Source organism: Chlamydotis macqueenii, chromosome 7 (genome assembly GCF_036417535.1).
Source record: "Chlamydotis macqueenii isolate bChlMac1 chromosome 7, bChlMac1.mat, whole genome shotgun sequence".
Taxonomy (NCBI): Eukaryota; Metazoa; Chordata; class Aves; order Otidiformes; family Otididae; genus Chlamydotis; species Chlamydotis macqueenii.
Window position 1 is genome coordinate 13,817,596 of NC_141562.1, and position 26,881 is coordinate 13,844,476.

The 26,881-nt window shown below is 57.3% G+C and overlaps 2 protein-coding genes across 2 annotated transcripts in view; one reads left to right on the forward strand and one right to left on the reverse strand.

The window, feature by feature from the left end:
- Positions 1-987: 987 nt before the first annotated feature.
- Positions 988-7,968, forward strand: LOC104482005 (prosaposin). The gene is made up of 15 exons (XM_086752348.1): positions 988-1,109; positions 4,238-4,362; positions 4,622-4,696; positions 4,788-4,913; positions 5,105-5,299; positions 5,589-5,732; positions 5,873-5,929; positions 6,163-6,171; positions 6,282-6,389; positions 6,529-6,615; positions 6,716-6,899; positions 6,983-7,152; positions 7,236-7,316; positions 7,455-7,547; positions 7,629-7,968. Exons 1-15 carry the CDS (start codon positions 1,049-1,051, stop codon positions 7,662-7,664), a joined length of 1,551 nt encoding a protein of 516 aa, XP_086608474.1. The 5' UTR covers positions 988-1,048; the 3' UTR covers positions 7,665-7,968.
- Positions 7,969-9,142: 1,174 nt separating this feature from the next.
- Positions 9,143-26,881, reverse strand: part of CDH23 (cadherin related 23) — a 171,658-nt gene continuing 153,919 nt past the window's right edge. The window contains exons 37-68 of the mRNA XM_086752377.1: positions 26,116-26,337; positions 25,914-26,033; positions 23,539-23,719; positions 22,517-22,650; positions 22,071-22,280; positions 21,791-21,898; positions 21,192-21,294; positions 20,218-20,343; positions 19,928-20,131; positions 19,235-19,693; positions 18,234-18,350; positions 17,806-18,030; positions 17,553-17,722; positions 17,175-17,312; positions 16,927-17,046; positions 16,349-16,526; positions 15,382-15,593; positions 14,654-14,848; positions 14,222-14,332; positions 13,984-14,113; positions 13,550-13,813; positions 13,270-13,431; positions 12,897-13,153; positions 12,546-12,643; positions 12,325-12,445; positions 12,065-12,144; positions 11,746-11,786; positions 11,404-11,464; positions 11,018-11,147; positions 10,814-10,936; positions 10,520-10,633; positions 9,143-9,766 (exon numbers count right to left, since the gene is read on the reverse strand). Of these exons, the coding sequence (XP_086608503.1) occupies positions 9,440-9,766; positions 10,520-10,633; positions 10,814-10,936; positions 11,018-11,147; positions 11,404-11,464; positions 11,746-11,786; positions 12,065-12,144; positions 12,325-12,445; positions 12,546-12,643; positions 12,897-13,153; positions 13,270-13,431; positions 13,550-13,813; positions 13,984-14,113; positions 14,222-14,332; positions 14,654-14,848; positions 15,382-15,593; positions 16,349-16,526; positions 16,927-17,046; positions 17,175-17,312; positions 17,553-17,722; positions 17,806-18,030; positions 18,234-18,350; positions 19,235-19,693; positions 19,928-20,131; positions 20,218-20,343; positions 21,192-21,294; positions 21,791-21,898; positions 22,071-22,280; positions 22,517-22,650; positions 23,539-23,719; positions 25,914-26,033; positions 26,116-26,337 (5,241 nt within the window). The 3' untranslated portion in view covers positions 9,143-9,439. The remainder of the gene's footprint in view (positions 9,767-10,519; positions 10,634-10,813; positions 10,937-11,017; positions 11,148-11,403; positions 11,465-11,745; positions 11,787-12,064; positions 12,145-12,324; positions 12,446-12,545; positions 12,644-12,896; positions 13,154-13,269; positions 13,432-13,549; positions 13,814-13,983; positions 14,114-14,221; positions 14,333-14,653; positions 14,849-15,381; positions 15,594-16,348; positions 16,527-16,926; positions 17,047-17,174; positions 17,313-17,552; positions 17,723-17,805; positions 18,031-18,233; positions 18,351-19,234; positions 19,694-19,927; positions 20,132-20,217; positions 20,344-21,191; positions 21,295-21,790; positions 21,899-22,070; positions 22,281-22,516; positions 22,651-23,538; positions 23,720-25,913; positions 26,034-26,115; positions 26,338-26,881) is intronic.

Genomic DNA, 26,881 nt, shown 5'->3' on the forward strand with positions numbered 1-26,881 from the left:
GTGCTAGCGCTGGGAGTCTCTTTAGTTTTCTCCCTTCCTGTGGACCGTGGCTCCTGACCCGCTTGAGTGACGCTGGGGGCACGCGTGCAGTTGCTTTCTAAAAAACATTGTCTTGATTTTTGCACAAAAGCTTCCTTAACGAACAATAAAAATTTCTGTAAACCCATAAATGTGTTTCGTTCCCTCGCGTGCTGATTGCTGAAGGATCTCGTTAGCTTCCCCTCTTGCAGAGCCAGGAGAAGGTGTGTCCCAAAATGTCCCTGGGAATCTGGGGCTGAACGGCAGGATTCAGGTCGCCATCGCCTCGCAGCGTGCGTGTCCCGTCAAGCCTTTGTTACGCGGAGCTGCGCTCCGGCTGAGAGAGGCTTTGCTGGAGATTGCTGCCGCTGCGCTCTGCCCTGGACTAACGCAACGCTTGGTGTGAGGCAACGGCCCCGTGTCGCAATTTCTCTGCCTTGCACAGGCTGCAGGGAGTTCTTGCTGAAGCGGCTTGATAGCAGGCTGCAGTGCTGACTTGCATTTTAGTGTGGCTTTCCTTCGCTCTTCGTTCCTTGCTTTCTTTTGAATAAAATAAATGTCTTATTTTGAAATGTTCTAAGCAAACTACTTGGCTGCCTCTAAACACACCATTTATTCACTTGTCCTAAATTTGTAATCTTTAATATCTGCACGGCTGATGTTGTTTCATTAATTAAATTTAATTTTTTTTTTTTTAAGAGATGGTGCTCTAATTAAAAAAAAAATCGCTCTATCACATGGCACTAGGACAGTTTCCCCTGGCCGTGCCCACCCTTTGCAGCCGGGATAGTGTCAAGCAGCAGGTTGTGGGCTGGTTTTTGACTTCCCGGGAATTCCGGCTCTGATCCCTCCCTCCCTGCGCTTGCAGGCTGCTGCTGATTTTATAATCAAGGCGTAAGGAGATGGGGTGTGGTAATTGCCCTGCGTAGGTGTGGGTTCTTGCTACTTCTCCCAACCCTAATCCAAGATTCCTCAGTCTGGGAGCAGCACAGGAGAGGAACCAGCCACTGAGGACTATCTTGGGAACGGCATGGAGAGCAGATGGAGTGGCTGGGTGCTGATCCTTTCCGTGTGCTTGGGCTCCTACCAAGGTAAGGCCAGGCCTGGGGGTAGGGCTGGAGGAGAGCCCCCAAAAACCCCTCTGGACCCCAAAACTCTTCCCGACTGTAGTGTTTAAGCTCTATGGTGTGCTTCCTTGTCTCTCCCTGGGTTTGGAGTTAGGCCAGAGGAAAGCTGGGGCAGGTGGCACCACCACCTGCTTTGCCTCTTGCCCACTTCCCGGTGAATATTGCAACTTTTGCCCTAAAAGATTATTTTAGGGCAAAAAGTGGTTTGCTCCCTCCCTCCTGGGGATTTGGACAGAACCGGTGTTTTGCTGGGGTGCGGAAGGAGGGAGGCCAGTTGACAGGGCATTTTGACAGTGAGGGAGGAGGGAGCTGCCTCGTCTTCTGCCCTCGGTGTTGGGACTTGGCTGCGATTTGGGGAAACCACTGTCCTTGTGCAGTGCCCCCTGAAGCTGCCCTTTTCCTCAGGAACCTCATCTGGGGTGCAGGAGGCAGGAAGCCTTCTGCTGTGTCTTCCTGAGCTCTGGGTGGGGTGAAGGGGTGCAATGCCAGATCTCTGAGCACCCTTGGAGACCCCTCGTCACCAGGGCTTTGACTGACTGCGAGCAGATCTTCCTGGGGATGAGCCTGTGGGTATCCCTCCCCATCGGAGTGAGAAGGTGATATTTGGGGGATACCTGACTCATCCCCTGGAAACAGGTTGGGAAGAGCTTCTTTCCCACCACTGGTTCTTCCTGGTGGGGAAATAACTTATTCCAGGGGAAACTTCTCCAGGGAAGCTGTGAAGCCCTGCTGATGTCAAGGAAAAAAAAAAACAAAAAACAACCCTTTTAGAGGGAAAACCCCTTTTTGCACCTGAATTACCCTGGACTCAGCCCATTGGGGCTCCTCCGCTGTGACCTGCCCAGACCCTGGCTTTGCGGCAGCGCAGTCGTGCCTGCGCGCGCGTGTGTCCTGACGGTTTTGAGGGACACGCTGAGGCGCTCCAGCCAGCGACAGGCGGAGCCGGAAAGTTCACTCGCCCTCGGCGCGTCGGTCCTTCGGGGGACGCCTGCCCTGGAAGCTGATGGTGGCTTTTGTGGCGGCAGCTCGGTTGCACGGCACGGCGCGGCTGCCGCGCTGGGCCCACTGCAGGCCTTGGAGGAGGATTTTGATGCCAGGAAGAGCGTATTTATGTTATTTTTGCTGTAAGAAGGGTGTGAGCCCAGCTGGGAACTGGGACGCCGGGGCCCACGCTGCCACCCCCGGGGTTTACGTCACAACCTGCTCACCAGGCTCTGCCGGCTGGGCCAGCGCGCTCCGAGGCTCCGCGTAATGCCGGCACAGCCCTGCCAGATCTGCGGCTCGGTGCTGGATCCCACCCCAGGGGCTGGAACCTGGGGATGGGACCACCATGGTGGCTTGGGAGCATCCCTGCCTCACCCCGTGCCAGGGCTTTGTCAAAACCAGCATCGTTCGATGTCCTGGGTGCTGGTCAGCATGACGTGGCTTTGAAATGTGGAGACGAGACCTCAGAAGGCACTGGTCGCTCTGGTTGCTTGCCCTGTGGTGATGCTTTCCACCTGGGGAAGCTCCCTCTGCTCGCAGCAGATGAGCGTTATTATCGTTATTAATTATTTTTCTGGCTGGGCACTTGTTGCCTGAGCTTCAGCTTGAGCAGAGCAGGCGGTAAGCACTGAGCTCAGCACCGTGGTGAGCCAGAAAGGTCCAGGTCCAAACCACCGGTGTAGACCAGCAAAATCCCCCCCGTGTCTTTGCCAGCAGCATCCTTACACCGCTGGTCCAGTCTCCAGCACGGGGCTGCGGGAAGTGCTTGTATCCATGGGTCAGGACCAGCTCAGAAACAAGCTGTGGGTTGTTGCATCCTCTCTCCTCCATTTTTTTCTTTTTTTTTTCCCCTGCCGCTGAACTCATCCGCTGACTTGTCATTCCTGTTTGCCATGATGCTGGTGCCAGGATTAAAAAAAAAAAAAAAAACAAACCAAAAAAAATCTCTCGGGTGATGCTGTGGCATCCCACTGCTGGATAGCTGTGTGGGAAGCTGTGCATGGAAAATCGGAGGGACTTGCCTTGCCCTGGGGCTTGCTCCTGCCCTGGTGCTGCCATCAGCCCGACAGGGCAACTGGGGCTGAAATGGTACCCGCTGGGTTGCACCAGTGCTTTTGGGAGTAAATGGGGCTGGTGGGGGACTCAGGAACCCCCCCACTGCAGCCAAGGGCATCTCAAAGCCCTACCGCAACATGGATGAGCTGAAGGCATTGCCGGAATCCGACAGTTTTTGGGGAGAAACCTGATGAGGGCAGAGTGGGTGGAAGGAGCAGTTTTATTTGGCTTTATTCCTCCTGTGCAAAATGATACGTCCAGGGTGAGGTGGTAAAAGCTGGATGCAAATAATCTGGGATGATTGTGCAGCAGGATCCGTCTGTCTGTTCCTGTGCACCCCGACCTTCCGGAGCGGCTCCCGGCCCGAAGGCCTTGGCTTGCCGGCTCCTCGCCTCCTCCCCAGCCACATCCTGGGTGGATGCAGCCCTTGGTGGGAATGAGCGCTTGGCCCACTCGCCGACGGATCCTGACACGCCGGAGGTGGCAATTAAACCGCTGGCCTTGCGCCACGTCGCCGATGCTGCCGGGGATTTGCAACCGGGAGAAAATGCTGTCGTTGGGAGGAAATGCAAAAAAAAAAAAAATTAAAAAAACCCAACCACCCAAAAGTGGGGTTGCTCAATCGTTGCTGGGAGCCATGGCATCGCTCACCGGCTGCTGTGCAGGGCTGGCACCCCCAGTTTGCTCGTTTTGCAAGATTTATTGCCGGTTTTATAAGCAGCCACCTCCCCGGCGCGTTGAAGGGTGCGGCGAGGCTAAGGCTGATCTCCCAAATTCGCTTTGTGATTGACGCTGGCCCAAAGCTGCTGCAACATCCCCTTGGAAAAGCCGGCAGCACGTGGTGGCCCGGGCTTAAAGAATTATTTATAAAACCCAACAGCCCCACTGCCGTTGCGAAAGCTGAGGGTGAATCACAGCGGGAGAGTGAGGAACATGGCCCTTGGCTCACAGGGCAGGGCTGAGGTCGGGGTGCTGGTGGGGAGGTTGGCATGGGACACGAGAGGGTCTCGGGGCACCCCGGGGGCTGACGGTCTCCTCTTCGCTCCCCACAGCTGCTGCCAGCCCCCTCCCTGAATGTGGCGAGCGGCCGGAGGACTGGTGCCGTGACGTGGTGACGGCGGCCAAGTGCGGGGCGCTGGAGCTCTGCCGGATCACCGTCTGGGACCGGACCCTGGGGGTAACCACGCCAGTAAGGGGGGGATGGAGGGCTGTGCCCCTCTTGCCCCAAAACGTGGGGCTGGGAGGACAGAATCCCAGATGGGCTGGGCACCCAGCGGAGCATCCGCTGATGCTCACACAGGTAGCAATGTGTCAAATTGAATGGGTACCCTGGGACATCACCAAGTGCCCCTCAGTGGGGCGTTTTTGGGGTGAAGGAGTAGGATTTGGGATCCCGGTGCTGTGGCAGCGTCCCGATGTGTCCCCTCTCTCAGCAGAAGGGGATCCCGTGTCACCTGTGCCAGATGGCGGTCTCTGTGGTGGGCAAGATCCTGCAAGACAACCGCACCGAGGTGGGTCACCGCCTGGGGTGGGGGCGTGGAGCTGGCATGCCCCCTCCACCACGGGGCCAGCCCGGCCCTGAGCTCGCCCCTTCTCGCCTAGGAAAAGATACGGCTCTTCCTGGATAAGAAATGCCAGTACCTGCCCTTCCAGGACTGGTCTGTCAAGTGCAAGAGGATGGTGGACACCGGCATCCTCGTCCTTGTCCAGCTGGGCAAGCAAGTGCTGGTAACTGGTGGGGGAGAATCCCCTTGGATTTACGTTTCTGCATGGTTTGGGATGTCTTAGGGACTCGCAGGACAAGGAGGCTTTCAGAGCATGGGATAAAACCTTTGGAGATGGGATGGGGATGGAAATGACCTAGAGATGGGCGATGGGGCAGATGCAGCTCCCAAGCCCCAACCCCTCTGCTCCCCCAGTCAGACCCGAAGGTGGTGTGTGGGACCATCAAGCTGTGCCAACCCCGACAGACCCCCACGGGGGCCCTGAAGTTTCAGGAGCTGCCGTCGGCCCCTGAGGGCCCTGCTCAGGACTTTGTCGACGTGGTCGCCCCCTTCATGGCCAACGTGCCCCTCCTGCTCCATCCCCAGGACCTGCCTCATGGCGAGGCTCAGGTATGAACGATGCTGCTCAAGGGCAAGAGTCGCCTAAGCGTTACTTATTTAACAATAATTAAAAAAAAAAAATTATAATTACTGCACGGCTGAAATAGCATTTGATTGGGGGGGGGGTGTCTCACCAAATCAGGGCTGGTGGCAGAATCCAAGGTGGGGACCAGAGGGATGCTGGCCAAAAACCTGCCCCGCATTGTGCCTGGCATTTAAAACCCAGCCCTGCAAATCCTGAGGGGCTGGGTTTTATTCTGGGGGTTCCTGACGTGTCCCTGCCCATGTTGTCCCGCAGGAGAGAGAGGAGGTGTGCGGGACCTGCCTGCAGCTGGTGGCGGCCGTGCAGCTGGAGCTGGGGACCGACGCCGCCTTCTCCCAAATGCCGGTGGCCCACGCCGAGCGGGCGTGCGAGGACCTGGCACCCGGCCTGGCGCAATTGGTAAGGATGCTGGAGTCCTGCTGGGCTCCCTCCTCCTCCTCCTCCTCCTCCTGATGGCATGGGAGCATCTTGGGCCACCACCTGCCTTTGAGGCGGGTGGGGTGGGCCGGTGGGACTGACGCCGTCTCTTTCCCACGCAGTGCAAACGCTACCTGGCTGAGCACGCGGACACGGCCGCCCGGCTGCTGCGGCACTTGGTAAGAGGGCGAGCGGCTCCCTGGGGCTGCCGGGGGCCGCTGGGCACCCATGGGGGGACCTTGTCGGGAAACATGGGGCCTTACTCTCACATGAGAGGGTTTTTTTTTTTTTTAATTAATCCCACTCCTTTTTATCCTACAAACCTTTATATAATTTTCCGCCCTCTCTAACTAATTCTTTTTTTTTTTAATTTATAACTTTTTCTTGCCATTTCTGACCCCTCCACCGGCAGCAGGCTGAGGTAAGCGAGACCCACACCCCGATGGACTGAAATTGCTCTCCGGGGGAAACTGGGGACTGGCCCTCCTGAGGGGCGATGCCCACCCAATTCGGGATGTCTCTCCCCCTCAGGACCCGATGGAGCTGTGTGGCCACCTGGGACTCTGCTCCTCCGCCTCAGCGCTGCCCCTCCACACGCTGCTCACGGAGAAGGTGACACAGGTCCTGAGCATGCTGGTGGTAAGTGGGGACTCCCTCCTGTGCTCCTTAAAATCCAAACAATATGAAAAATGTCCTTCACAAGGGTTGCCACCTGTGTGGGATGAGGATGGCTCTGGGTGGGGGGCTCAGCGTACGTCCCATTGTCTTGTCCCATCAGGATGAAGAGGGGACCACGCCGCTCTGCGAGGTGTGCCAGTTCGCCGTGAAGGTGGCCGAGAGCCTCCTGGAGAACAATGTGACGGAGGTGAGCCCCGCTACCCCTGTCCAGGGATGTGGGGAGGGGGCCAAGGGGATCAGAAAGGAGTGGGGTTCTCCCCATCGCTCCACCCACCTTCCCCCATCAGGAGCAACTGGTGAACGACATCGAGAAGGTGTGCTACATGCTGCCCCACGGCGTCATCGGGCAGTGCAAGGACTTCGTCGACTCCTACGGCAAAGCCGTGGTCATCATGCTGCTGGAGGCCACTGACCCCACGGCCATCTGCACCATGCTGCACTGCTGTCCTCGCAGCGGGGACGCCCACCGAGGTGAGCCGGGGCATACCCAGGTGGCACCCACCCACTGGGCGATGGGGAGGGGTGCTAATGGCCCCCTTTGACATCTCTCGCAGGGGCTGCTGCGCTGGAGAAGCTGGTGGTGGACGCAGGGACCTTCTGCAACGTCTGCCAGATCTTCATCACCTACTTTGATAACGAGCTGCTGAAGAACGAGACGCTGGCGGAGCTGAGCGACATGCTGGAGAAGGGCTGCGAGATGCTGCCCAGCCCCTTCACCAGCAAGGTGACCCTGGGAGGGCAGTGCTCAGCCTGGCGCGGACACCCCCGACCCCCTTTTGCTGGGATAACCCTCTTTCTCCTTCCCAGTGCGAGGCGCTCGTGGTGCAGTACGAGCCGGCGGCCGTGCGGCTCCTGGTGCAGATGATGGACCCCACTTTCGTCTGCACCGTAAGCGCTCCCCCGCCACGGGTGCTGCACCTGGGGTGACCCGGACCAAGACGGCAGTGGGGTCTCAGCAGGCTCACAGAGTCTTATTTTTTTTTATTTTTCTCCTCTCTTCTCCCACCTTTTCCCTTCACAATGCAGAAAATCAGAGTCTGCGACTCAAGCCGGGAGGACCCCTGCGCCTGGGGCCCGCAGTACTGGTGCAAGAACATGGCCACGGCGGTCGAGTGCAAAGTAAGCGGTGGCCGTGTCCCCTCCCCTGGGTGCTGGAGGGACCCTGCATCCCCCCACCATCCCTCCCCATCTCTCCCACAGGCCGTCGAGCACTGCCAGCGTCATGTATGGAACTAGGAGCCACCTCCCTGGCCGGCCGGGCTTGCCCCGCCATTTTGGTTCAGGAACCCGGACCCTTCTCCCTTGGGACACATGGATGGCAACCGCAGGAGCCTACTGTCCTCCCTCACCTTGGCAGGGGCTGTGGGGCACCCCAGCCGCCTCTGCCACTTCCTTTTCTACTCCTGGGGCTTGGATTTCCAAATCAGATTAAGGGACCTCGTATTTTTCGGGACTGGGGATTCAGCCTCACCATCTCTTGGGCTGATGGCAAAAATCCCGCCGTCCCTCCCGATCCGCATCCCCATTCCCATCCCATCCCCATCCCCGTGAGCTGGGATGGGTTCTGCTGCCCGAACGTCGGCCCCTTGGGAGCCAGCAGTCTCACACCCTCAGGTCTCGTCGACTTTTGGCAAGCCCTTTGCTGGTCCCTCTTCAAATTGGGGTGGCTTTTTATTTTTTATTATTATTTTTTTTTTTATTTTTTGCCCTGGTCACCAGTTCAAGAAACAAAGTGGATTAAATTTACCTGCAATGCCTGGGTTTGCATGACATTTGCAGTACACTGCTTTTTTTTTTTTTTTTTTTTTTTTTGGTGTCCAGTTGATAACTGGATAAATATATATATATTTAAAAAAAAAAAATATATATATATAAATATCCTGTGAACAAAACCGGAGTGAGTCTCGTCCCTCCCTGCCTCAAGATGAGGGGATGGCCACAGTGCCCGGTCCTGAGCGTGTACGGGAGCATCTCACCTCAAATAAATTCCTCCCGTAAGCCCGGCTACTTGTCCTCCTCCTTGTCCTGGGATGCTGTTGGGGGGGCTGACGGCACAGCAAGGAGGGGCAAAACTGGGGGCGGGAGGTTTAACTCTTCCCCCAAAATCCGGAGTGCAGCATCAGGACAGCATCTCGCGAAGGTGACGGAGTGAGGGGTGGATGAAGGGAAAAGGGGAACGTGGCGCGGCCGGGGAGGAAGGACGGATGACAGCCAGGTTACCCAAAGCCAGAGACAGTGTATTTCTGAGTCCCGTAACAGACCGTGCCCGAAACTCTCCACAAGGTTACGATGGGAAACGAACCCCCACCCCGCCCCCGGCCCCGAACGAACAAACCCGAAAGCAAGGGAGAAGGGGAAGGAAAGGGCACAAACGACACGCACGAGCACGCCACATCCAGAAGCCCCAGTTATTCTCAGTCTCTCGCTTTTTTTTCGACGTCGCAACTTGTTTTGGTAAAGCCAGCAAAATGGAGAAATGTCTCTTTTTTTGTGTGTTTTTTTTTTTTTTAATTTTTTTTTGGATCTTTCCTTGCCAGAAAGGTGACTTTCATGCCTGTCCCCACACTGTCGCAGCCCTCCCCGTGCCTGCAGTCGAGGCGTGACGGCCGTTTGGCCCCAGTCTGTGCCCGGGGATGCTTTGCCGCACCTTCGCCCCATCCAGCCTGGACTCATCGGATTCATTTAGCTTTTCTTTTTTTTCTTTTTTTTTAGAAAAAAAAAAAGCAATTTTTTTTTTTTTTAATAAGAAAAATAAAAAAAATTTAATGCTTTCGTGGATAAATGACAGGCGAGTAAAAGCATACTGGTCCTGAGAGCCCTTTCCTGGGGCCAAGCTCTCCAAAGCTGTCAGAGAAAACCGCACCAGTTGGCCTGGACTCCTTCTGCAGGGGAAACGGGGGGGCCGAGAGCTGGTCTCGGGATGTCCCCGGCCCCTGCCACGGCCCTCCCTGGTCCATGCTTCATCCCTGCTGGCCCCGGCTTGCCTAGAGGAGCACCACCACCGCCGCTCGTCATAACTCGGTGATCTCCAGCGGGCTCTCCATGATCACCTCCCGCATCTTGTGCAGGGGGGTGGACTTGGCCGACTCGGTGCGGGCGTTGTGGTCGCTGTAGCCCCCGCAGTTGGCGGTCAGAGTCTCCAGCGAGCGACCCAGCACCTTCTGGTCGTCCTCGGGCAGGCTGTTGAGGTCGGAGGCAAGGAGCGTGCCCGTGCTGCCGTGCACCACGTGGATGCCGTCGGGACCTTTCAGCTCCACCGGCTGCTTGTGGCGGAAGCGGAGGCTGCCTTGGCTGGGGCTGCGCTCCTCCTCCTCTTCCTCCAGCTCCTTTTGGATCAGCTGCAAAAAGTCCACGGAGCAGGGGAATCACCACCAGAGCAGATCCTGGCTTCCCCACCTCCGAACCTCCTGCGATGCCAGAGCCCAGCGGGAGGGACGGGACCCTCCTCGTCTGAAGCGACGTGGTGATGATGATGATGATCTCCAGCTGGATCGCTTCTTTGTCAGGAGGGTGCCCCGGCTCAGGCACCGGCTGCCAGCTGGATGGTGGGCCTGCCACAGCCCCCACAGTGTCCAGCGAGGACTTTGGACCCGGGTTGGGATTTGGGTTGCGTGAGGTGGGTGGTGGGGGAGGAGGCAGACAAGGAAAGGAGCCAAGGGGAGGCTGGAGGGGGATGAGGGCAAGGAGGGACAGGGAGCAGAAGGGCTGAAAGGTGTCTCCCATCCCACTGCTCTCCTTGCCCCGCATTTTGTACCCCACGAAGAGGGGTAAGGCTGCAGGAGGAGCTGCTTCTCCCCACGCCAGCCCTCCTGCACCAAAGCCCTCTGTCCCAGAAACTGCCTCAAAAACTTGCCGAAAGAGGAAACATGGAGAATCACAAGAGCTAGAGCACATCAGCCTCAGTGGAAAACCAGCATCTACCTCCTTTTGGCCAAGCAGGGAACGGAGGGACCACTGGGTGATGGGGGCTGCGGCCATGAGGAGCGACTGCAGCCTGGGTGGTGGTGGTGGTGGGGGGGGTGCTGGGAAGACACACTGCATCCAAGAGGGCACAGCAAGCATCTCCCCACACCCGTGCACACTCCGTCTACCTCCGAGACCGAGGAGCGGTCCCCCTGACTGCCGGTGGCCTTATGCACCATCCGCTGGGCAAAGAGTTTTTTCAAGCGCATGTAATCATCCAGGACCACCTTCAAGAGAGAGCCCTGGGCGGAGGGGGAAAGAGGATGGGTTACCCAAGGGGGATGGTTTCGTCAGAGGGAGGTTGGCCTCATCCCATTGTTTTTTTGGAGCAACATCACCTTCTGGCGCTCCAACTGTGAACCTGGAAGATGGAGCAGTGGGAAAAGACCCTTTGGTGGAGGATGGTCACACTCTTCACTCACCTTGATGGGTCCCTCCCGCATGATCTGCCCCAGCTTGGCAATGTTGTCGTACTCCTGGATGGCTGCCCGCAGGTAGCGGTCATCTTCAGGCTTGGCTGCTGAGGGCTCTCTCCCAAAAGTCCCCTGTGGAAGGAGAGAGTGGCTGAGGAGGTGGTGTGGGCCTTGGGCACGGGGAGGTGTCCCGGTGGGGGGGACATGGCTCACGTGGGTGCGGGCAGGGCTGTTCCAAAGGTCGGTGATCTCGCTCAGGTTCTCCGGCAGGTCGTCCTCGTGCTCGGCCTGCGCTGCCAGCTCCATGTTCCTGCAGAAGGGGTCCAGCCACACCGGGTTGGCCCTGCCCGGGCGAGAGGAGCAGCCCTCAGCATCGGCAAAGAGCGGCTGAAAACCCCATCCGGAGGCCGAATGCTGAGGTTGCACTGCCTCCTGCTGCCCTGTGCAGACATGGATTTGGCGCCTCAGGATCCAGACATGTGTTGACACCGGCACGTCATCTTTGTTCACCCCAAGCCCGACCAGTATTGGCAGAGACAGAGTCACAGGAGAAAGCACAAGGCGGCAAACCGGTGAGCGGAGGGCAGGAGAGAACTCACCCGTCGAAGGAGTACTTGTTGGTGTTTGGCATGTCCATGATGTCCATGAAACCTCTGTTCCCTGCAAAAGGCAGAGCTGGGGGTTACTGGGTGGGCTGAGCAGCAAACCAGTCTGGCTGCAGGCATGGGAGGGAAACTCGACAACCAACCAAGGCACTGGCAGCACGAGAAACATGCTGGGATGCATCTGATGATGTGCAGCCTGGCCGCAGAGAAAAAGCCTCCCACCATCATGCCTTGCGATGTAAATTGCTTCTGATTTACACCCCGCTGACTCGCCCTGTGTGCACCCCCCACCGCGCTGTTCATGCACCTCGCTGGGAAACCCCAAACCCTGCTCACCGGTGGAGCCAGCCACTATGGCTTTCAATTTCCTTTTGTGCCTGTGAAAGAAATAATAGAGTGAATCAGGGAAGAAAATGAAGACGCTCAAAAGAAGAGGGGACACAATTTTGCAATAACCCTCCAAAGAGCTCTCCTATCTAAAAGGACGGCGAGCTCAGAGGGGAGAGGCGATACCAGTATTAAAACCATCATAATCTGGGGGAAGAGGGACAATATCTGAACCCAGACTCAGCCCCACTGCAGTAGGTAGACGCATGGGTACCCCTGGCCCGTGGGGACATTGCGGCTGGTGTGGCAGAGCCCTGGTGTTACTCACACTGTCCGGTAGTACCAGTTCATGAGGATGAAGAGCATGGCAGCCAGGAAGAGCAGGACGGCCAGCACGATGATCGCCATCTGGGACAGACAGAGGGGTAGCGGCAAACTCCGGTACGGAGCCAGCACCCGGAGATGGGCACATGTGCAAAACTATTTGGGTGAAACATCTCTCCAGGCCATCAAGAGCCATGGAGGACGGGAAGGAACATCACCCCACCTGTGAGCAGTGACCATCTCAAGCCCCAGATGGGCCGTTACCTGCAGAGCCGAGAGGTCATCTGGGGCCCGGGCAGTGATGGCAGGCTGCACGTCCAGCACATTGTAGTTTCTGAAGAGGTTCCTCAGTTGCTCCTTGTTCTCATCTATCATCTGAATCACCCTGAGAAGAGAAGGGGTCCTTGGGCATCTTGACATCAATGAGGTTCCCCAAGGACTCAGCGGGCCAGGTGATGGGCTGGGTGATGGGGTGGGTGACGTACCGCTCCACGTCCAGGATGCGGTTGGTCTCCCTGTTTACCACGTGGATCAGCAACTCTGTCTGTGCAAAGTTCACTCGACCTTTCTTGTCCACATGGAACTGGAGAGAGACAGCAAGGTCTGCAGTGTGGGAGAGGTGTCTCCTCCCAGGGCATCTCCTGAGCATGCCCTGAGGTGTGCTTGCGAGGCAAGAGACCCTCAATACTGGCATGGGGTTAGTCTGGACCCCTTTGATACACCCCAGCCTGGGGTGTCTCTGGTTTATACAGACAGGGTACTCTCAAATGAGGCCGCCTAAGCAGCATGTGGAAGGTTACCTACCCCTTGAAGCAACCTCAAAGGCGGATGGTTACCTGCACGTCATCCGTGTTGACGATGGCGCCTGTGATGTTTGAGAGTAGGCTGATGAACTCCTCCTCGAACTGCCTGACCTTGTCAGGGATCTCGTTGATGATGATTTTGACCCGTTGGTCATCCCGCAGGATGTAAATCCCCACAATGGCCGTGTCATTGTGACCCACCAGATCAGAGGCAATGATGTCCACCACGAAGTAGCCGGGGTTGTAGGCCGTGAAGAGGTCGAAGGTTCGCAGGATCCCATCAAGGGTTCCTGGGGGAAGGATGGTCAGAAGCCCAGGATTAGTGACTCTGGTCATGGGGATGTGTTTGGTCACAGGGATGTCTCTGGCGATGGCTCCACGTTCCCATGGCATGTAGGGTACACACCAATGCTGAAGATGTTGGCCACCTCCTCGGAGTCATTGGAGTGCTGCTTGATGTAGCGGATGCCCAAGATGTTGTACAGGACCAGGCTGTTATTGCCCACGTCAGCGTCCACTGCAACCACTCTGATCAGCTCCGATCCCACCTTGGCATCGGTGGCAACCCCTTTGAGAGAGAGATGGGACGGGGACCTGGGGCCGGGCTGGCTCTCACTGCCCCTTCATCCGGCTGGATTTTCCCTGGAGCATCTCTGGCTCTGGCTGCCCCACCCAGCATCCCTTACCCGCTGTGTACTCCGACTTGGTGAACTGAGGGGACTGGTCATTGATGTCATCCAGGAAGATCCGCACCTCCTGAAGGGTCAGGTCCCCGCTGAGATCCCAGAGCTGGGCTCTGCCTGCCCGCTGGCCCCGGGGAGGGGACCAGTTCCTCTGGCTGGACGCTTTGACAATGATGGAGTAGTAGGGCTCCTTCTCCCGGTCCAGATCTCGCAAGACCTGCAGCTTGCCCTCCCGACTCAGCTGGAAGTTGCTCTCTCGGTTCCCAGCTGGGTGCCGAAAAGGATCCCAGTTAGTCCCCTCTGGGATTAGAATTTCTGAAATGCCACCTCACCCGTTGACCAGGGCAGAAAGGCAGTGAGAAGCTGATGGCAGCGATGTAAACCCTTGGCAAGGGGTATGCAGGGGGACGTAGAGCTCCTCCTTGCTTGGCACCCACCTGCTATGAAGTAGTAGACGATGGCGTTGGAGCCCTCATCTGCATCCACTGCCCCGGTGACATTCCCCACCACGGTTCCTGGCCGTGAGTGCTCAGGGACGGAGAGTGCCTGGTACTGGGGACTGTCCCTCTGTTGGAGACACCGGAGAAGGGAGGGTTATGACTCCATCACATGTGCTCCCTGGCATCCCCATCCCTGCGCTCCCCATGTCTCATCCCTTCCATCATGGTGCCTTACAGGTGGCCTGAGAAAGACCGGCTCGTTGTCATCGATGTCGTCGAGAGCGACCTGGAGGGGCTGCATGGTCTCGTAGGCTGGCTGGCCTTGGTCGCAGGCCACGATGATCAGCTGGGGAGAAAGGCAAAAGTGCCATCCTGGGCAAAGCCACATGGGCCAGGAGAGGTCGACGAGGCAGGGATAGATGGGACGGCTGGGTGGCGGAGGATTTTGGGAGGATTTAATAGGGAATTGGGAGTTGGCCCACTAGGATGCAACTCCCCAGAGGGCACTTGGTAACCATGCAGTTCCTGCTAAGGTGTGGTATCTTCACAACTGCGGCAGCTGACCCCATCCCCACCACATCACTAGCATCCCCTCAACCCTCCACCAGACCCGCAGCCTTGAGGGACCATCCCAGTCACCCTACAGGCTTGCTGCTTCCTGGCTCACGTTGTACACTGCCTGCTTCTCGCGGTCCAGCCGCATGGCTGTCTGGATCAGCCCGCTGACCGAGTCGATGCTGAAATACTCCCAGTCTTTGTTCCCCGCCCCAGTTTTCAGCAGGTTGTAGAGCACCGCTCCGTTGAGGCCCTCGTCTTTGTCCGTGGCGTAGACCTCGTAGATGTTGGACCGCAAGGGGATCTCCTGCTTGCACATGCACAAGCCCTCAGTCCCAGCATTGCATGCAAGGTCCCCGCTCTCCCTGCCCCTCCAAACCCCCTTGTATTGTGGTCAGCAGGCTTCTGCTGCCCAAAACTCAACCGGGGGCTGGCGACGCCGAGCCGTGATTCCCTTCGGCAGGGTGGCTGCTCCATGTGCATGGCAAGGATTGGCTGAGCCAAGCTCAGCTTCTCAGAAAGGAGAAACATCTTAAATGTCAGTGTTTCAGCCCTTATTTATAAAAAGGCTCAGCACGCAGTGACTGGCCGTTTCCTTATTTCGCGTGTTGCTGGGGTTTCTGTTCCCTAAAGCTGCCCCGACATCTCAGCTCGCACGTACGGAGAGGGGTTGTCGTTGACCGTCCAGCCCCATGACCCAAACCTTCTTGCTGCATGTTAAATCAAGGTCTTGTTTCATCCCCAGTGGAGATAAAGAATGGATTTTCCCACCGGTAGGCAGGAGTGCTCCCAGACATGGTCTCAGTGCTTCATGACCCCGTTCCCTCTAGAGAGGTTTACCTCCTTGATGTGCAGGATGGTGCCGTTGGGCGGGCGGACGAAGACGGGGCGGTTGTCGTTGATGTCAATGACCTCCACGTGGAGCATGGTGGTCCCCCAGAGTGGGGGCCGTCCCTTGTCCGTGGCCACCACAGTCAGGTTGAACCTCTCATAGGATTGCAAGCGTCGCTGGGATGTGACGAGCCCGGAGTCTTTATTGATCTTGAAAGCCTCTAGGGGTAGGAAAAACATAATCTCTGGCTCAGAACACTTGGCACCAGATAAATTACGATTAGAAACCAGTACACCAGCTGAAGCACACCCCTCACTGGTGGGAAATCACGGTGATGGGGTGATGGAGCAGAGCTGGCTGCCTGAGACCGGGGTGTGGATGCTCTCAGGGTGCCATCCCTGCCCGTTATCGACTCCCTGCCACCAGGCAACGACAAGGGCCCTGCTCCCAGGCCACCCCTGGCTGCCTTTCACTCCTGTCCAGGCCAGCTACGCCAGTCAGGACAGGGTCAGAGGAACCCCTGGGTATCAGGACTTTCTGCCATTTCCCTCTACATTTATGCTGGCTTTTGCCTGGTTCCCGTTACTCCTCAGCATGCAGATATATACTGAATCCACCCACAACCTCCTAGCCCTTCTTGGCTCTCCTCTAAGGCGTGCAGTGAGTTTGCTCCATGACACAGTTGCGTACACAGAAAGTCCTGCTGGGGTGGGGGAGACAAGAGGATAAGCCAAGACTGGGCTGTAGGACGACAGCAGGCAAAGCCGTAACACGCCACGTCAAAAGGAACTGGGAACTGCGGAGCAATATCGAAAGCTACACACTTTTGGTATTGCTCCTGGAATTGGGTGCACAACCTCGCCCCAAACAAGCTGCAGGACACAGGATATGGGTTTGGCCCCTACATCTCCTCCAATTGCTCCTCATTGCAACCCTCCTCCTTGGGGTGGGCCATCCCCAACCGCCAGCACCTACCTGCTCCGGGGCCCTCGACGCTGTAGGTCACTACACCATTATCCCCTTCGTCCAGGTCGGTGGCGGTCATGGTGATGACCGACGTCCCTGCCGGCTCGTTCTCGTAGACGCTGGTGCTGAACTGGTTCTTGCTGAACTGGGGTCTGAAGTCGTTGATGTCCAGGACTGTGATCAGCACCTTTGACAAAGCACGGCCGGCTGGGTGACGTGGGGGAAGCCCCCGGGGGCCGTACCCCTGCCGTGACCCGCAGCTCTGCTGCAGGAGAGCAGTGCCCTTCCTGCTATTCGTTTAGCTCCGCTAGCCCAATTCCTGCCTCCAACAATGGGGGCTACCGCGGCCGGGGCACCCATTCACGCCGGAGCACTTGCAGACAATAGCGTCGTCCTTCCCTGCCCCTCCTGCCGACGTCATGTCCCTGCCACACAAAGTCCCCTGCACCATCCACCCCACAGCCCATGGGTTCTTCTGCCTAATTCCTCCCGGAGCCACCAGTAAGCCCACTGGGGAGGAACATCTGAGGTTTAAGACCTCTTTGCTGACGACCACCACATGCAGGGTGGTGGAAGGAGAGCCTTACCTGCACAGAGTTCTCCCGACGGTTACTGGAGATGTCCCCAGGGTTGTCCCTGGCCACGGCTGTCAGCGTGTAGTGATCCTTCTTCTCCCGGTCCAGGGCTGACAGGATGTAGATGTCACCCTGCAGCACACAGAGACCTTCAGGTGGCAGAGCTGGTACTCGAGAAGGGGAGGACTGGGCACAAGGTGGGACCAACTCAGCCTCCCTTCCCATTTCCCCCTTTATTCCAGCCTTGGTTGGCTCCTTACCGTGTTGGGATTTATCCCAAACTTGCCCTCGCCATCCCCCAGGCTGTACTGGATGAGAGCAAAACGCCCAGAATCCGCATCCGTGGCCTTGACCCTCAGGATGACCGTACCCAGCGGCACGTCCTCAAAGACAGCTTTCTGCAAGCAAAGGGAGCAGGCAGGACTGGTTGTTTCGTCACTTGCTGTAACCAAGGCAGTAACCAAGGGTGTGGGGTGGCACCCAGGGATGGGCACAGCTGGACCCAGAACAAGAGTGGGCTGACCAACTTCTTCAGACAGTTCAAGCACAGACAGAGGGATGAGAAGGTGTCTCTGGAGGAACCTCCAGTTGGGCACTGCCCAGCCCCACACGGACTTCGATGGGGGAGCCCAGCTCACCTGGTAGGATGGTTGGCTGAAAACAGGATTGTTGTCGTTGATGTCCACTATCTGGAGGTACACAGGGATCTCAGCAGATCTGCGGGGAGAGCCATTGTCGGAAGCTCGGACGGTGAAGTTCAGCCACTGCACTTCCTCGTAGTCCACCGTCCTGTTGGCCACGACCTTCCCTAGAGGATGGCAGACCCTGAAATGAGAAACTTGCCCCAGGCCACCAACCCGTCCCAGATTCTCACCTTCCCAGGCCACTGACCTGCTGACTGGTCTTCGAGGCAAGCATAGCCTTCCGGGGAGAGGTTCAGCAGCTCGTAGGTGATCTGCCCATTGGCACCTTTGTCTGGGTCCACCGCTGAGATGGAGATGAGCGTGGTGCCTTGCGTGGCTCCCTCCAGGATCCTCTCGGTGAAATAGGTGACCCCGAAGGGGCGGAAGCGGGGCGTGTTGTCATTGACGTCCAAGACATTGACTGTCAGCTTGGCTGTGGCCATGGTGGAGACCACAGGGGAAGAGGAGAGGAAGAGGACAAGTGGGAAAAAGAAGGAAAGGAAGGGTGGGAGAAAGGAGGGTCATAAAGAGACAAGAAGCTGCCCAGGAGCAGTGCCAGTGCCTGGGAAAGGCTGTGCCAGCCCCCGGCAGCCGCCAGCCCCGGCCCCACGCCGCCTGGCAAGAACCCATTCTTACCGTTGGGCACGCTGACTGAACGGTCGACGACTTCGCTGGCATTGTCATGGACGGAGATGGTGACCTCGTAGGTGGCCACTAGTTCCCGATTAAGGGGAGTTTTGATCTTCACAGCTCCTGAGAATCCCAAAAAGACAAGGGTCACAGGCTGTGCCTGTGCCCACCCCCCACCAAGGAACATTGGCAGACCCGTCTGCACCAGCTGACTGCTGTCTCCTCCTCTGCACTTGCTCTCCTGCATCTCCCCAAAGGCCAAACGGGGAAAACACGTGATGGCTACGGGAGAAGACGACTTCTCTTCCCCTACTCTCCATCTCCTGCCTGTGCCACTATGCCCAGCTAGCTGGGTCTCACGCTGCCTCAGCTGGGGCAGGAGTTTGTGTTGTGCGGATGAGATGGCTTTGGGAGCAACTGCTGCTGCTCCCTGGCACGACCCCATCCACCTTAGTTCAGCACCTGGGCGTCCTTAAGGGTCTTGTCCTGTATCCTTTCCAACAAGGGTGCCTTTCTTTCCAGGATCAGCTCTGTGCTTCCAAAACAGACGTGGGGAGCTCCTGGCCCTCTTTCCCCGAGGACAGAGCCCGCCGCCCACCACTTACCCCAGAGTCACCCCCCCTGCTCCCCTCAGCGAGGGTGCCCGTGTCCAGTCTGCCAAGGCTGAGCAGCCCCTGGCCCGCAGCAGGGCCACCTGTGATGGTGATGGGTGAGATGGAGGGAGGCGATGGATGGTGCGGAGAGAGAAACGACCACAGACACAGAGACAAACCTGGCGGGTTGAGAGCCGGAAAGGAAAAAGAAGGGTTACTTAAGTCAGTTTGACAGGGAAGAGAGGACAGGACAGGGTGAGGTGGGTAGCCGGAGGAGGACAGCAGGGAGGCAGGAGGGGAGTATCATCTCCCCATGCCTCAGACACCTACCTCCAAGCAGAGAAGAAGAAGAAGAAGAAGCAGAAGTGAGGAGAGGTGTCCGCACCGCCCGCGCTGCCCTTCCCGCTCTCCTACCTGTCCAAAAATCCACCACGAACGCTCCTTGCTGGTCGGGCACCAGAGCGTCTGTGTCGTCACGGGCCACAATCTCCAGCAGGTAGTACTCCAGGCGAGGGTGGAGGTCCCTGTCGATGGCGGTCACCTCAGCCACCACGGTGCCGGGGGCGGCTGACTCAGGGACACTGACCGTCTGGATGGGGTTGATGAACTCAGGCCGGCAGTCGTTGATGTCATCGATAAAGAGGTTGACGGTGGCGGTGCCTGAGAGCGCCGGCGTGCCCTGGTCCACGGCCACCACTGTCAGCCGGTAGGCATCCCGCTCCTCCCGGTCGATGCTGATGTTGGCCACGCAGATCACTCCCGTGGTGGTGTTGATCAGGAACCTGTCCTGGCTGCCACCCTCGATCCGGTAATCCAGCTGCTGGTTCAGGCCGCTGTCAGCATCTGTGGCCATCACCTGGAGGACGGAGAAGCCTGGAAAAGGGGGACACAGCCCTCTCCAGTGAGGATTAAAAAGGGCAGCAGCAACAAGCCCCCGGTCCCAAGGCAAATACCATCAAGCAATGTGAGCAGCCCCAGTTCCCAAATTTTCCCTTCAACCCCATCCCGGACAGCCCTGACACTGGGAGCTGGATCTTCACGGTCCCAGGGGGACAGCCAGGTCTCCCCACTGCCCACCCTCTCATCCAGTCCCGGCCCTCTCCTGACCTGGGGGGCTGTTTTCCCGCAGCCGCACCGTGATGGATGCCGGCTGGAAGACGGGGCGGTTGTCATTGTCATCCAAGATGGTCACTGCCAGGCTGGCTGTGCTGTTCAACCCCCCTACATCACGAGCCACCAGCGTGAACTCCAAGCGAGGGTCCAACAAAGCCTCTCGGTCTATCACACTGCCAGGCTTCACCGAAACGACACCTGGAGAAGGGGAAAAGTCTGATGACAGACCCCATGGCTGCCCCACAGCCTCAGGTTGAGGATGGGGACCTGCTGAGCCACCCCACCTGTCCTGTTGTCGATAACAAAAAGGTCCAGGGATGTGTCCAGGAGCTGGTAGGTCACCACGGCATTGCTGCCCTGGTCACCATCCAGAGCTAGGATGGGTCCATTGAACACCGTGACTGGAGTCCCTGGATGGGAATGACAAGGGTTAGGCAGGGACGCGCCCCCCCGCTGAGCACCCCCTGTCCTCCTCCCACCCCGGTGACACATGAGGGACGGCAATGAATGGATGGAAGGAGGTGACAGAGCGGGGCCTCGCAGGGCACGAGGCAGCGGGGAGGTAGCTGCTGCAGCCTTGCAGACGGACTGGCGAGGCCCAGGCGAGGCGGCGGGAAGTCCGCCTGAAAACAAACAGACAGACACAGCCGTCAGACGGGTGGCACCAGCACCCTGCTGCCAAGGGTGTCACCTGGAGGCACCCAAACCCTCCACCTGGGATGTCCCTCGACGGCGGGACAGCGAGGGACCTGAGGTCTTGGACTTAAATGGGAAGAAGGTAAAAAAAAAAGGAGCAATATTTCTATCTCTTTGGCTGGGAAATATCTACCTGGACTATTTTATCTCTAACCCCCAGAGCAAGGTGCCTCCGGGTGTTGGTGATGGAGAGATGGCACCTCGTCCCCTGCAGGGATGTCGGGCAGGCTGCTGCCCCCAGGGCTTGGCTCAGACCATGGGCACGTCTTGCTGTCTGCAACTGAGCAGTTCCCAAATGGAGACCATTTCTTGCAGAGCTGTGCCTGACCTGTGACTGGAATGGTTTCCACCAGCAGCATGGACCAAAGCCATGGTGTCCTTGAGACTGACCTCCCCAGGCGGTCGGCAGAAGCCCCTCATGCTCAGTGTACCCGTCCCACTGACCTTCATCCTTTCCCTGCTCAGTGTTGTGTCTCCTCCATGACGACCAGCAGACAACTCCCCTCGCCCAGCCCCAAAGGGAATCTTCATGAGACATGCAAGAGAGCAGAGAGAGACCTACCCGCAGGGGAGTTCTCCATCACCTCGGCCTGGTAGGAGCTCTGGGTGAAGAGGGGGCGGTTGTCATTCTCATCTGCTATGCAAATGACCAGCAGGTCAAAATCCTAAGGAAAACAGGGACAAGAGGGTGATGACTGCAATGTCCTTTCCCTGAGCTCACCTCCCACTGCTGCTCAAAGCTGGAGCCCTGTGCACCCATGATGCTGTGCTCCCTGGACCACCCTGGAGGTCCACAGGGACCCTCATCCCAGGGCTGACCACCCTTTCCCAGCCTGCACCCCAAAGGGCGATGCGTGGGCTATCCTGGCAGGCTCTGGTGTCGTTGTTATCGTCCAGCTCTCCAGTCCAACTTTGTCCCACCTTCTGTGACATCTACTGCTGTTGTATGGAGCCAACATGAGATGCTGGACGTGCCCTAAATCTTACTAGTCCTGTTCTCTGATGAGGAGGGGGTTGCAGCCCCCTCCTTACGACCCTCCATGCGTTTGGGGGATGAGGCTGCTATTGGAAACGCTGTGGGTAAACGGATCTCATTTTTGGCCATGGCCATGGCAGGAGACCACCTGCGCTGCTGGAGGCCCCGGCAGTGTCTGTAATTACCCGTCTGGCATTGCGTATGTTCTCGGGGTTGTCCTTCACCGTGATGGTCAGCCTGTACTCGGCCACTCTCTCCCTGTCCAGCGGGCGGTTTACATAGACAATGCCGCTCTACCGAGAAAAAAGGGAGAAACTAGGTACAAGGGATGCCAGAGAAGGCAGCACGCCAGACGGCACCCATGGGTGCTCAGGAAAACAGGGCTCTGGGGCCAGGAGTGCCCAACCTCCACATCCTAGCATCCCACCCCCCAGTGTGGAGCGGCTGCTATCCCCAGGGCCGTACGGTGCTGTTGATGTAGAAGGCATTCTCCGCGTTGCCCGATGTTATATCAAAGGTCAGGAGGGCGTTTGGCCCCTTGTCTGCATCCCGGGCAAGGACACGGGTGACAAAGCTGGAGACGGGGGCATTCTCACTGAGGGTGACGTTCATCGGGAGGTTGAGGAGCACGGGGTCGTTGTCATTGATGTCCAGCACACGGACGCCCACCACCATCTGCCAGGGAGAGAAGCGGTGCAGGCACGTGGCACCTATTTCCATCCCTTCCATCCTTTTTTTTTGCCCTGTGGGCAAGAGGTGGGCTTCCCCACTTGGTCCACTACAATCTGGGGGAGGAAAGCCCCAGAGACAAAGGAAAGGAGGAGGAGGAGAGGAGAGTGAAGGCAGAGGAGACCCTAAGGAAGGAGCTAGTGATGGGGGATGGCACCCCCACGCAGCCCTGGGGGACTCACCGTGGAGCTGAGTGGGGGCACCCCCCGGTCCCGGGCAGCAATGGTGAGGTTATAGAAGGGGATGTTCTCGCGGTCCAGCTCAGCATCCTTCCGCACCCGCAGCTCCCCTTCCACCGGGGAGATGACAAACTCCCCTGCCGGAGACAGCGGGGCCCTGGCTCAAGTCATGCTGCTGTGCACGGCCTGGGTCCCCAGGGAATGACTTTTTTCAGAGATGGGGGACAGGCACCATGGTAGGCTTGGGGACAACAGCCCCAGCACCCCATTATTGTAGATATGGGAGGGCTGTGGGCAGCTGGGGTCTATCCCGGGGACTGATGCACCCCCAGGTACCAGCTTGTTTGGGCCTTTTGGAAGGTGCCAACAGCCCTGCAAGCACTTGCCTATGACCCGTGATGGCCAGAGCAGGGTGGGCTCCATGGCATGGGCCCCCTTGGGCTGAGAGGAAACGTCCCAGTTGTTCTGGAAAAGTTTTGCAAGCGGGGTCAGCTCGGAGATGGGACTGGGCTCTGCCTTCCAGATACCTCGGGCTAAGGTCCCCAGCAGTCCACCAAGGGACAGCTGGATGTCCCCACGGCTGGGGATGCCCGTGACTCCTCTGCCACCTGCTCTGGGGTGCTGGTGGGGCTGGAGCTACAGCTTCACCCCGGGGTGCAGAGCAACTCGGTCCCTAAAAGCCCTGCAAACCCCACGGCGGGTGAGAGGACAGGGCTGTGTGCTTGTAGCTCTCAGTTTCTCTTCCTGTGGTCTGGATTTTCGCCTCTTTTATTTTTTTTGCCTTTATTGTTTAGCAGCTTTCCCCCCTCCCTTGCACAAGCCTCGGCCGGCCACGAACAGGTTAAGTTTCCTGTTGCTCAAAACAGGATTTCCTGGTGTCGAAAGGCTGAATTCGCAGAAGTGCCCAGCTGGGAGGATGGCTTTTCTGAAATGCTTCCGCCTGTGCTCCCGCGCCGGCTCCTGCAAGCTGGGTTCCTCCACGGGGCAGCCAGAAAGAGAAGTGGTGCCCCCAGGTCCCTGCTTACCGAGGGGGTCCCCGGCGATGATGCTGTACTCCACTTGCCCACCGGGTCCTGAGTCGCCATCGTGGGCCAGGAAGGTCCAGACACGCGGGCCGGGCTGCCCTTCCGTGACGTCGAAGGGACCCTCGTAGGGTCGAGGGAAGGTGGGACGGTTGTCGTTGATGTCGTTGAGGTTCACCAGCACCTGCGGTCAGGGCAAGAGGGTGGAGGGCAGTGAGAGGAGAGGGATGGAAGAGGAGACCGGCCCGCTGGCCATGGGTGTGGGAAGCCATGGATGAGCGTCATCGCAAAATCGCAAAATACCTCCCATATTTCTGGCTTTGCTAGGTTCACCAAACATCCAGCTCAGAGTTCAGAGACTCAAACTCAGTTATTCCTGATCATGCCCATCCTACAGCGACACTACGAAGCTCCAGCCACACACAAGTGGGGCCCTTTTCAACTTCTGGGCCACTCACCATAATGGAGAAATCAACCCAAAAGCCAAATGTTCTCCACATTCACAGCCTGAAACCCAAGCTGGATAGACAAAAACCATGGACACGGGTTTGACCATCAGAGCCATGAGTTCGGAGAGGCCCGATCTTTGCAGCCAGCTGTATGTTTGTTCACTTCATTCCTAACGCTGAGTAAACTTGAAAAAATTTGTAGCTTGAGTCCTTATTCCAACACAAACCATCACCAGCGCCACTGGTGTGTTTCTGCTTTTAGCATCCCTGCCTACGACACACTTAGCTGGCTGGAAATCAGTCCTAGAGATCTCAAAAGGGGAAAAAGCATCAACAGTTTTAGGACAGAGTAGACCATGGGGCTGCCGGCGAAGCCGGGGATCCAACGAACTCAAGTCTGGCCTTTTAAGTGAGCCACACCACGTAGAAGACATTTATATAGCTCTGTTTATACTAAATTGCAAAGAGGGAACTCGCACAGCGGAGAAACCCAGCCCGAGGAGGAGAATCTCCAGCGGCTAGTAAAAGGGTGAGTTTTGGTGGTTTGAGAAAGATACTGGAAATGAGGAGCTTTCTGAGCTCCTGGGTTAAAGGACAGTAAAACCCGTCAGATGGGCATTTGTTACTGGCTAAATCTAACCTTGCCAGAAGAACCTCTCTGAGTTTCTGCTCCGTTTCCTAGCAGAGGAGAAAACAAACACTGGCATGCCTTATCAGGGGAGTGGATTTCCCATCACTTGGGATCTTAAATAATCACTAACCCTCCTCCTAAAAGCTATGTTTTCGTACGGTGCTGGCACAAACTCCCTGGGCCGTGTAGGGAGGGCGTTTCCTATCCCTTCTAGCTTCGGTACTTGTTGCTGAAGGGCTTTCTAAGTTCACGTCTCTGCTTGGGTCAAGAGTAGGAAAAGCTCTGCCTTTGCCCGCAGCACGCTGGCAGCTGCTGCCCTCCCCGCCGGCAGTTAAACCCAAGGTCTCGAGGTTTCCGCTGCAGTTTTCCTGGGCCAGGAAGGCATCTCCAGCAGTACCAGATGCACACATCTGAAGGCTTGCCATCTGCCCAAGCATGGAGAACAGCGCTGGCTCCATTTTATCCATGGAGATCTCCCACACTGGTATCTCCCCTTCAGCTTTTCTTTTTTTTTCTTGGCACACAAGAACTTATCTCCTTTTGGGGGACTGCAAACGCTTGGCTCAATATCTGGGTGAGGCATAATGGCCCACGACGGGGAGCCAAGGCAGAAGATCTAACCCATTCCTTCCACCTGCAGACGCCCCAATAATTTTGGGCATGGACAGACTCTGCCTTATAACCCATCAAATTTTGGTTTCAGTTACAATAATAATCCCTGTATTCGATTCCTGCACAATATTTGCTCTGGAGCTGTGAGTCTGCCCTCCCCACACTTTGAGCAGTGCACTAAGTTCAGGTCACCACGGTCCAGGAGAAATGGAAAAGCTATGGAGAGAAGCAACAAAAATGACTTAGAGGCTATAAATAACCTCCGTATAAGGAATGAAAAAGGAATTTTAAAAGCAGATAAATAATCTGAGAAGATAAAGATGAAGGAGAAATTGATGCCCCAGCAATGCTTTACTATCTGCTGTCCCTTCAGGCAAGAAGAACCACGGGGATCCTTGGACCCTTGGACAATATAATGCGACTTAAAAGCAATTCTGGGAAATTCTTCTGTTTGTGTCTTTGCAGGACCAAAAAACTGGGTTAATTAACCCACGCGTGTCCTCTGCCCACATCCCTGTTTTGCAGCCCCCATGAGAGAGTGGTGTGACAGCAACTGGGCAAACTGGCCGCAGCTGGGAAAAGCAACTAGTGACCACTGGGAAGGAGATGTGAAACTGCTCGCACGAGGGGGAACTCCTCGACCCCGAAGAGGCCACAGTGTTGCAACCCCACCAGCAGGTCCCTACCGTAGCGGTCGACGTTAGCCGGCGCGAGATGATGGGGCACTGGTCAGTGGCCGTGACGATCAAGGTGTAGCGCCCATGGCTGATCTCGTAGTCCAGCTCCTTCACCGTGCGGATCTGTCCCTGCAAGGCGAGAGGAGAGTGACCAGGAGTGAGGGGAGAGGGATAGGGGGACAGGCAGGATGGGGTCGGCATCCTTACTGACCGTGGCACTGTCGATATGGAAGGTACCCAAGATGTTGCCCTCGGTGATGGCGTACGCAACGGTGCCATTGGGTCCCTCGTCTCGGTCCAGGGCCTGCACGGTGACGAGGGTGGCGTTGAGCGTGGCGGGACCTTCGTCGAGGGTCACCTCGTACAGCTGCTGCTGGAAAGCGGGAGCGTTGTCGTTCTCGTCCAGGACGGTGACGTACACTGTGGTGGTGGCCTGTGGGACATGGGGACATCATGTTAAGCACTGTAGAGGGATCGGCTCCGCAGCCCCTGGAGCTGGCTGGGGAAGGCTGGACCTGTCAAGGTCAATGACCAACGTGGGCTCAGCCCTGCCTGAGGTGTGCCACCATGCCTACGGGCTCAGCTCCGAGGCGGACGAGCCATTTTCTTGGAGTCTCTGGTCTTTGTGCCTACACCTTCTGCAGCGACAAATTTTCTTCTTGCCAGGCAAGCGTTACTTTTTTTTTGCCGCGAGCTTCACAGACGTGTTTGCTGTAAAAACCACAAAGCCGCACGGTAATTAGCTACTTTTCTATTTCATCGCATGCTCCAAACTCAGAGCAGGTTAGCAGCCAAGTTCCCTCCAGTTTGAAAACCTCCAGGCTCCGCTTCCCAGGGAACACCGTTCGGAAACGAGGTGGCCCTCAGTCGCGGACGGAGATTTTTGTTGATACCTTTTGAAGTCGGAGCGAAGCGCCAGGAGGGGTTACGCCAGTCAGCCCATGGTGCCGCTTTGCAGGGCAGAGGAAAGGCCTCCG